Source organism: Oncorhynchus mykiss, chromosome 9 (genome assembly GCF_057628025.1).
Source record: "Oncorhynchus mykiss isolate SJ-2025 chromosome 9, ASM5762802v1, whole genome shotgun sequence".
NCBI lineage: Eukaryota > Metazoa > Chordata > Actinopteri > Salmoniformes > Salmonidae > Oncorhynchus > Oncorhynchus mykiss.
This window is the reverse complement of record NC_143030.1, coordinates 7,657,843-7,668,556: the sequence shown is the minus strand read 5'-3', so window position 1 is coordinate 7,668,556 and position 10,714 is coordinate 7,657,843. Positions and strand designations below refer to the sequence as shown.

Genomic DNA, 10,714 nt, shown 5'->3' with positions numbered 1-10,714 from the left:
ACCACTATAACCCTTATTACCATTATAACCCATAGAACCACTATAACCCTTATAACCACTTTAACCCTTATTACCACTTTAACCCATAGAACCACTATAACCCTTATAACCACTATAACCCTCATAACCCTTATAATCACTATAACCCTTATAACCACTATAACCCTTATAACCACTATAACCCTTATAACCACCCTTATAACCTCTAAAACCCTTATAACCACTATAACCCTTATAACCACCCTTATAACCTCTAAAACCCTTATAACCACTATAACCCTTATTATCACTATAACCACTATAACCCTTATAACCACCCTTATAACCACTATAACCCTTATTATCACTATAACCACTATAACCCTTATAAGAATTACTCTAACCATAACAAGTGGTTGCATATCAACATAATTTCAACAGAGTTTAGTTGATAGTTTGTTGATATAGTCTGAGCATCTGTACCTTGATCATCCAATTCTATTCATTATGGAATTGTAAAGATTCCTGACTTTGAAAGAAATTATTTTTAGAGAATTCTTCCAATTGGGTTGTTTAGAGGGAGTGGTAGGTTTAGGACCTGTTGGACAATCCTTTGGGAACACCTGGACACGACCACCTTGGTGAAATTGGCTCAACTCCTTTTCGAGTGCTCCCAAGGTTTCTGGGTTCAACGTTTTCCCCTTGTCTTCCTTCTTGTTCCACCCCCAGTGTGCTTCCGCCATCCACTTCTTCTTCTTGTCCAAACAGCAGTAGGCTGTCCACATGAGATCTGGGATGTTCACTCTGTTGTTCAGTGTGTTGCTCTTACTGGGCACTGCTCCAGTCACCACATAGGCCTTTATCTTCCTGTTGTTACTAAAACAGTCCGTCATCAGCTTTTCTCTGACATGTTCCTCCATTTCTCTCCAGCTGCCATTGTTGAAGGACACCACCTGGGGAACGATGTTGGTCAGGGTAAAGGTGGACTTCTGAGTATCAAGGTCATGAGCATGTGAATTTGGGAAGAGGTGACCTCTGTTCACCCCTTTATTTTGTATTGGGTTACTATAGTCGTAGTTACCAGCCTGGTGTTGATAGTGTCCTCCCATAATCTTCATTTCAGGGCTGTTGTTTACACCGTTGAGCTGCAGGAAACAATCATACATCCATTCATTCATTCACAACCCTTCTGTACAATAAACCCTATTTTCTGGGGGGGGGGGGGGGTCTCTACACCCTCCATAGTGGTAGTTTTATATTCTGTAACATAACTGTCTGTGATATACAGTTGAAGTCGGAAGTTTACATACACCTTAGCCAAAAACATTTAAACTCAGTTTTTCACAATTCCTGACATTTAATCTGAGTAAAAATTCCCTGTTTTAGGTCAGTTAGGATCACCACTTGATTTTAAAAATGTGAAATGTCAGAATAATTATAGAGAGAATTATTTATTTCAGCTTTTACATGCACGTTTACATACACTCAATTAGTATTTGGTAGCATTGCCTTTAAATTGTTTAACTTGGGTCAAACATTTCGGGTAGCCTTCCACAAGCTTCCCACAATAAGTTGGGTGCATTTCGGCCCATTCCTCCTGACAGAGCTGGTGTAACTGAGTCAGGTTTGTAGGCCTCCTTGCTCGCCCACGCTTTATCAGTTCTGCCCACACATTTTCTATGGGATTGAGGTCAGGGCTTCATGATGGCCACTCCAATACCTTGACTTTGTTGTCCTTAAGCCATTTTGCCACAACTTTGGAAGTATGCTTGGGGTCATTGTCCATTTGGAAGATCCATTTGTGACCAAGCTCCAACTTCCTGACTGATGTCTTGAGATATTGCTTCAATATATCCACATAATTTTCCTACCTCATGATGCCATCTATTTTATGAAGTGCACCAGTCCCTCCTGCGGCAAAGCACCCCCATCAGACCAGAGGACATTTCTCCAAATGGTACGATCATTGTCCCCATGTGCAGTTGCAAACCGTGGTCTGGCTTTTTATGGTGGTTTTGGAGCAGTGGCTTCTTCCTTGCTGAGCGGCCTTTCAGGTTATGTCGATATAGGACTCGTTTTACTGTGGATATAGATACTTTGGTACCTGTTTCCTCCAGCCTCTTCACAAGGTCCTTTGCTGTTGTTCTGGGATTGATTTGCACTTTTTGCACCAAAGTACATTCATCTCTAGGAGACAGAACGTGTCTCCTTCCTGAGCGGTATGACGGCTGCCTGGTCCCATGGTGTTTATACTTGCGTACGATTGTTTGTACAGATGAACGTGGTACATTCAGGCGTTTGGAAATTGCTCCCAAGGATGAACCAGACATGGAGGTCTACAATTTTGGTTCTGAGGTCTTGGCTGATTTCTTTAGATTTTCCCATGATGTCAAGCAAAGAGGCACTGAGTTTGTAGGTAGTCCTTGAAATACATCCACAGGTACACCTCCAATTGACTCAAATGATGTCAATTAGCATATCAGAGGCTTCTAAAGCCATGACATCATTTTCTGGAATTTTCCAAGCTGTTTAAAAGGCACAGTCAACTTAGTGTATGTAAACTTCTGACCCACTGGGTGATACAATGAATTATAAAAGTGAAATAATCTGTCTGTAAACAATTGTTGGAAAAATTACTTGTGTCATGCACAAAGTAGATGTCCTAAACAACTTGCCAAAACTATAGTTTGTTAACAAGAAATGTGTGGAGTGGTTGAAAAATGAGTTTTAATGACTCCAACCCAAGTGTATCTAAACTTCTGACTTCAACTGTATAGCAGTAAACAAATCATGTCATGTTATATGAAAAAACATTGTCCTACCTGGGGCTCGATCATCCAGGGTTGATTTGGTCTGGGGTCTGTAGGAGGACCAGAGAAGGTGTAGGCTGAGAACACAGGGATCCTGTTGGTCGTGTCGTAGAGAGTTGCAAACCTGTAGGTGTCCTGGTAAAACTGGCAGATCGGCTTGTAGCGGTTCTGGTCCTTGACTGTCCCACCAACCAAAATACCTGGGAGATTTGGAGTTGTCTCCTCCAGGAAGAACTTCTGGCACTGTGGAACATCACTGAACTTATCCACTACATGAGAGAGAGCAGGAGGAAGTAGAGAGAGGAGGAAGAGAGTAGAGAGATGATTCAATACCCCCATAATCACCTGAAGACTGTACACCACAGAGACAAAGATGAAGTTACAGAGACCAGCTGGTAGACTGGAGACTGTTGAGCTGAGTCAGGACAGACTGCTTTAAATAGTTATTACAGAGACCAGTTGGTAGACTGGAGACTGTTGAGCTGAGTCAGGACAGACTGTTTTAAATAGTTATTACAGAGACCAGTTGGTAGACTGGAGACTGTTGAGCTGAGTCAGGACAGACTGATTTAAATAGTTATTACGGAGACCAGTTGGTAGACTGGAGACTGTTGAGCTGAGTCAGGACAGACTGATTTAAATAGGTTTTCAGAGACTCCTCCTTCATGTGTCAGGACAGATAGGACTGATTTGCATAAACTCCTCTGTATGTTTCCATGGAAACTGCTGTAACAAATAACATGTGACTCACCTACTGTAGTTTCTAACACGTATGGACCCAGAACTTAATCACACAGATTATAGTTCTGGGTTAATGAGATTATAGTTCTGGGTTAATGAGATTATAGTTCTGGGTTAATGAGATTATAGTTCTGGGTTAATGAGATTATAGTTCTGGGTTAATGAGATTATAGTTCTGGGTTAATGAGATTATAGTACTGGGTTAATGAGATTATAGTTCTGGGTTAATGAGATTATAGTTCTGGGTTAATGAGATTATAGTTCTGGGTTAATGAGATTATAGTTCAGGGTTAATGAGATTATAGTTCTGGGTTAATGAGATTATAGTTCTCGGTTAATGAGATTATAGTTCTGGGTTAATGAGATTATAGTTCTGGGTTAATGAGATTATAGTTCTGGGTTAATGAGATTAGACTGCTCTAAATAGTGACTGCATCCACACTTTGGTTCTGGTAGAAAAACGTTTTAGGATAAAAACATTACTTTACTCAGCATAGAGTCTGTCAGAAGATACACATCACACTATTACCACAGTGGGACTGTTCTGGAATTACGGTTGCTGAGTTGACATTCATTAATATCCCACAAGGCTTAGCGCCTCTGACTCAACAACTCAAAGAAGTAAACTTGCATTTCCCTTGACCAGCAAGTCAACATATTTAGTATGATGTCTCAAAGGCCTCACATACAGTCGTGGCCAAAAGATTTGAGAATGACACAAATATTAATGTTCACAAAGTCTGCTACCTCAGTTTGTATGATGGCAATTTGCATATACTCCAGAATGTTATGAAGAGTGATCAGATGAATTGCAATTAATTGCAAAGTCCCTCTTTGCCATGCAAATTAACTGAATCCCCAAAAAACATTTCCACTGCATTTCAGCCCTGCCACAAAAGGACCAGCTGACATGTCAGTGATTATCTCTTTAACACAGGTGTGAGTGTTGATGAGGACAAGGCTGGAGATCACTCTGTCATGCTGTTTGAGTTAGAATAACAGACTGGAAGCTTCAAAAGGAAGGTGGTGCTTGAAATCATTGTTCTTCCTCTGTCAACCATGGTTACCTGCAAGGAAACACGTGCTGTCATCATTGCTTTGCACAAAAAGGGCTTCACAGGCAAGGATATGGCTGCCAGTAAGATTGCACCTAAATCAACCATTTATCGGATAATCAAGAACTTCAAGGAGAGCAGTTCAATTGTTGTGAAGAAGGCTTCAGGGTGCCCAAGAAAGTCCAGCAAGCACCAGGACCGTCTCTTAAAATTGATTAAGCTGCGGGATCAGGGCACCACCAGTACAGAGCTTGTTCGGGAATGGCAGCAGGCAGGTGTGAGTGCATCTGCACGCACAGTGAGGCGAAGACTTTGGAGGATAGCCTGGTGTCAAGAAGGGCAGCAAAGAAGCCACTTCTCTCCAGGAAAAACATCAGGGACAGACTGATATTCTGCAAAAGCTACAGGGATTGGACCGCTGAAGACTGGGTTAAGGTAATTTTCTCTGATGAATCCCCTTTCCAATTGCTTGAGGCATCCGGAAAAAAGCTTGTCCGGAGAAGACAAGGTGAGTGCTACCATCGGTCCAGTAAAGCATCAACAGTAAAGCATCCTGAAACCATTCATGTGTGGGGTTGCTTCTCAAACATCGATATTTTGGGTCCATGGCCAGGAAACTCCCCAGACATTAATCCTATTGAGAACTTGTGGTCAAGAGGTGGGGTGAACAAACAAAAACCAACAAATTCTGACAAACTACAAGCATTGATTATGCAAGAATGGGCTGCCATCAGTCAGGATGTGGCCCAGAAGTTAATTGACAGCATGCCAGGGCGGATTGCAGAGGTCTTGAAAAAGAAGGGTCAACACAGCAAATATTGTCTCTTTGCATCAACTTCATGTAATTGTCAATAAAAGCCTTTGACACTTATGAAATGCTTGTAATTATACTTCAGTATTCCATAGTAACATCTGACAAAAATATCTAAAGACACTGAAGCAGCGAACTTTGTGGAAATCAATATTTGTGTCATTCTCAAAACCTTTGGCCACGAGTGTACATTACAAATCAAATCAAATTGTATTGGTCACATACACATGGTTAGTAGATGTTATTGGTCACATACATATGGTTAGTAGATGTTATTGGTCACATACACATGGTTAGTAGATGTTATTGGTCACATACACATGGTTAGTAGATGTTATTGGTCACATGGTTAGTAGATGTTATTGGTCACATGGTTAGTAGATGTTACTGGTCACATGGTTAGTAGATGTTACTGGTCACATGGTTAGTAGATGTTATTGGTCACATGGTTAGTAGATGTTATTGGTCACATGGTTAGTAGATGTTATTGGTCACATGGTTAGTAGATGTTATTGGTCACATGGTTAGTAGATGTTATTGCGAGTGTAGAGAAATGCTTGTGCTTCTAGTTCTGACATGGCAGTAATATCTAACAGGTAATATATATTATATTAATTCCACAACAAATACCTAATACACACACATCTAGTAAAGGAATGGAATAAGAATATATAAATATGGAGGAGCAGCTAAGATGCACTAGATAGATAGTATAGTATAGATAGTGTAGAATACAGTATATATATAGTTTGCAAATAAATTCATAAAAAATCCTACAATGTGATTTTCTGGATTGTTCTTTCTCATTTTGTCTGTCATAGTTGAAGTGTACCTACGATGAAAATTTCAGTCCTCTCTCAGCTTTTTAAGTGGGAGAACTTGCACAATTGGTGGCTGACTAAATACTTTTTTGCCCCACTGTATGTGATGAGGAAGATGTGTACAACTGAATGACATGGAGGAAGATGTTATTTATTTTTTATTTGACTAGGCAAGTCAGTTAAGAACAAATTCTTATTTTCAATGACGGCCTAGAAACAGTGGGTTAACTGCCTGTTCAGGGGGCAGAACGACAGATTTCTACCTTGTCAGCTCGGGGATTTGAACTTGCAACCTTTCGGTCACTAGTCCAACGCTCTAACCACTAGGCTACCCTGCCACCCAGAGTGGTGTATTTATGTTGGTGTATTCTGTGGTCTGACCACTGCTGAGTTTATTTCCAGTAACTGAAGTAGGTCACAGTGAGAGCGGACACAAGGCTGTGTATGTAGAGTTAGAAAATGTGTCCAACTGAATGAAATGGAGGAAGATGTGTCCTACTGAATGAAATGTAGGAAGATGTGTCCTACTGAATGAAATGGAGGAAGACGTGTCCAACTGAATGAAATGGAGGAAGATGTGTCCAACTGAATGAAATGGAGGAAGATGTGTCCTACTGAATGAAACTGGGGAAGATGTGTCCAACTGAATGAAACAGAGGAAGATGTGTCCAACTGAATGAAATGGAGGAAGATGTGTCCAACTGAATGAAATGGAGGAAGATGTGTCCTACTGAATGAAATGGAGGAAGATGTGTCCAACTGAATGAAATGGAGGAAGATGTGTCCTACTGAATGAAATGGAGGAAGATGTGTCCAACTGAATGAAATGGAGGAAGATGTGTCCAACTGAATGAAATGGAGGAAGATGTGTCCTACTGAATGAAATGGAGGAAGATGTGTTCAACTGAATGAAATGGAGGAAGATGTGGCCAACTGAATGAAATGGAGGAAGATGTGTCCAACTGAATGAAATGGAGGACGATGTGTCCTACTGAATGAAATGAAGGAAGATGTGTCCAACTGAATGAAATGGAGGAAGATGTGTCCTACTGAATGAAATGGAGGAAGATGTGGCCAACTGAATGAAATGGAGGAAGATGTGTCCAACTGAATGAAACGGAGGAAGATGTGTCCAACTGAATGAAATGGAGGAAGATGTGTCCTACTGAATGAAATGGAGGAAGATGTATCCTACTGAATGAAATGGAGGAAGATGTGTCCTACTGAATTAAATGGAGGAAGATGTGTCCAACTGAATGAAATGGAGGAAGATGTGTCCTACTGAATGAAATGGAGGAAGATGTGTCCAACTGAATGAAATGGAGGAAGATGTGTCCAACTGAATGAAATGGAGGAAGATGTGTCCTACTGAATGAAATGGAGGAAGATGTGTCCTACTGAATGAAATGGAGGAAGATGTGTCCAACTGAATGAAATGAAGGAAGATGTGTCCTACTGAATGAAATGGAGGAAGCATTCAAATGTCAATCAACTTTCCACCCCTGATTTAGCCTCTAACACACTTACAGTAAACCAAGGCATATAATGGATGTTTCATTTACTGGTGTTGTTGGGGGACGTTGTTCACAACTTGATGTATTCTGTGATCTGAACACTGCTGAGTTTATTTCCAGTAATTGAGGCAGTTCAAGTAAACTTACAATTTCCCAACTACCTTATACACACATGAGTAAAGGAATAATTAAGAAAATGAACATATAATATATGGATGAGCGATGGCAGGATGACGAGATGCGGTAGATGGTCTCTCTCCTCTTCCTCTTAATTGGTTTCATAAGTCTTTAGAAACAGATACTGGAGCTCAACAACAGGATGTGGCTTAGTTCCTTCAAATCATCTATTTCAAACAGTAAAGTCTGAGTCTGAGGTGTTAATCAGTCAAATCAAATCAAATGTATTTATATAGCCCTTCGTACATCAGCTGATATCTCAAAGTGCTGTACAGAAACCCAGCCTAAAACCCCAAACAGCAAGCAATGCAGATGTAGAAGCACGGTGGCTAGGGAAAAACTCCCTAGAAAGGCCAAAACCTAGGAAGAAACCTAGAGAGGAACCAGGCTATGTGGGGTGGCCAGTCCTCTTCTGGCTGTGCCGGGTGGAGATTATAACAGAACGTGGCAAAGATGTTCAAATGTTCATAAATGACCAGCATGATCCAATAATAATAAGGCAGAACACTTGAAACTGGAGCAGCAGCACGGCCAGGTGGACTGGGGACAGCAAGGAGTCATCATGTCAGGCAGTCCTGAGACATGGTCCTAGGGCTCATGTCCTCCGAGAGAGAGAAAGAAAGAGAGAAAGAGAGAATTAGAGAGAGCATACTTAAATTCACACAGGACACCGAATAGGACAGGAGAAGTACTCCAGATATAACAAACTGACCCTAGCCCCCCGACACATAAACTACTGCAGCATAAATACTGGAGGCTGAGACAGGAGGGGTCAGGAGATACTGTGACCCCATCCGAGGACACCCCCGGACAGGGCCAAACAAGAAGGATATAACCCCACCTACTTTGCCAAAGCACAGCCCCCACACCACTAGAGGGATATCTTCAACCACCAACTTACCATCCTGAGACAAGGCTGAGTATAGCCCACAAAGATCTCCGCCACGGCACAACCCAAGGGGGGGGGGGGGGGGGGACCAACCCAGACAGGAAGATCACATCAGTGACTCAACCCAATCAGGTGACGCACCCCTCCCAGGGACGGTATGAAAGAGCACCAGTAAGCCAGTGACTCAGCCCCTGTAATAGGGTTAGAGGCAGAGAATCCCAGTGGAAAGAGGGGAACCGGCCAGGCAGAGACAGCAAGGGCGGTTCGTTGCTCCAGAGCCTTTCCATTCACCTTCCCACTCCTGGGCCAGACTACACTCAATCATATGACCCACTGAAAAGATGAGTCTTCAGTAAAGACTTAAAGGTTGAGACCGAGTTTGCGTCTCTTACATGGGTAGGCAGACCGTTCCATAAAAATGGAGCTCTATAGGAGAAAGCCATGCCTCCAGCTGTTTGCTTAGAAATTCTAGGGACAATTAGGAGGCCTGCGTCTTGTGACCGTAGCGTACCTGTAGGTATGTACGGCAGGACCAAATCAGAGTGATAGGTAAGAGCAAGCCCATGTAATGCTTTGTAGGTTAGCAGTAAAACCTTGAAATCAGCCCTTGCCTTGACAGGAAGCCAGTGTAGGGAGGCTAGCACAGGAGTAATATGATACATTTGTTTGGTTCTAGTCAGGATTCTAGCAGCCGTATTTAGCACTAACTGAAGTTTATTTAGTGCTTTATCCGGGTAGCCGGAAAGTAGAGCATTGCAGTAGTCTAACCTAGAAGTGACAAAAGCATGGATTAATTTTTCTGCATCATTTTTGGACAGAAAGTTTCTGATTTTTGCAATGTTACGTAGATGGAAAAAGCTCTCCTTGAAATGGTCTTGATATGTTCTTCAAAAGAGAGATCAGGGTCCAGAGTAACTCCGAGGTCCTTCACAGTTTTATTTGAGACGACTGTACAACCATTAAGATTAATTGTCAGATTCAGCAGAAGATCTCTTTGTTTCTTGGGACCTAGAACAAGCATCTCTGTTTTGTCCGAGTTTAAAAGTAGAACGTTTGCAGCCATCCACTTCCTTATGTCTGAAACACATGCTTCTAGCGAGGGCAATTTTGGGGCTTCACCATGTTTCATTGAAATGTAAAGCTGTGTGTCATCCGCATAGCAGTGAAAGTTAACATTATGTTTTCGAATGACATTGCCCAAGAGGTAAAATATATAGTGAAAACAATAGTGGTCCTAAAACGGAACCTTGAGGAACACCGAAATGTACAGTTGATTTGTCAGAGGACAAACCATTCACAGAGGCAAACTGATATCTTTCTGACAGATAAGATCTAAACCAGGCCAGAACTTGTCTGTGTAGACCAATTTGGGTTTCCAATCTCTCCAAAAGAATGTGGTGATCGATGGTATCAAAAACAGCACTAAGGTCTAGGAGCACGAGGACAGATGCAGAGCCTCAGTCTGATGCCATTAAAAGGTAATTTACCAGCTTCACAAGTGCAGTCTCAGTGCTATGATGGGGTCTAAAACCAGACTGAAGCATTTCCTATACATTGTTTGTCTTCAGGAAGGCAGTGAGTTGTTGCGCAACAGCCTTTTCTAAAATTTTTGAGAGGAATGAAAGATTCGATATAGGCCGATAGTTTTTTATATTTTCTGGGTCAAGGTTTGGCTTTTTCAAGAGAGGCTTTATTACTGCCACTTTTAGTGAGTTTGGTACACATCCGGTGGATAGAGAGCCGTTTATTATGTTCAACATAGGAGGGCCAAGCACAGGAAGCAGCTCTTTCAGTAGTTTAGTTGGAATAGGGTCCAGTATGCAGCTTGAAGGTTTAGAGGCCATGATTATTTTCATCATTGTGTCAAGAGATATAGTACTAAATCACTTGAGCGTCTCTCTTGATCCTAGGTCCTGG

At 41.7% G+C, this 10,714-nt stretch overlaps 1 protein-coding gene across 1 annotated transcript; it reads right to left on the bottom strand.

Moving 5' to 3' along the window:
* Window positions 1–467: 467 nt before the first annotated feature.
* On the bottom strand, window positions 468–3,766 carry LOC118965974 (endonuclease domain-containing 1 protein-like). Its single transcript, XM_090185719.1, has 2 exons — window positions 2,802–3,766; window positions 468–1,124 (listed from the first exon to the last, which is right to left on the bottom strand). The coding sequence occupies exons 1-2, from the start codon at window positions 3,126–3,128 to the stop codon at window positions 468–470; spliced, it is 984 nt and encodes a 327-aa protein (XP_090041845.1). The 5' UTR covers window positions 3,129–3,766.
* Window positions 3,767–10,714: the final 6,948 nt, after the last annotated feature.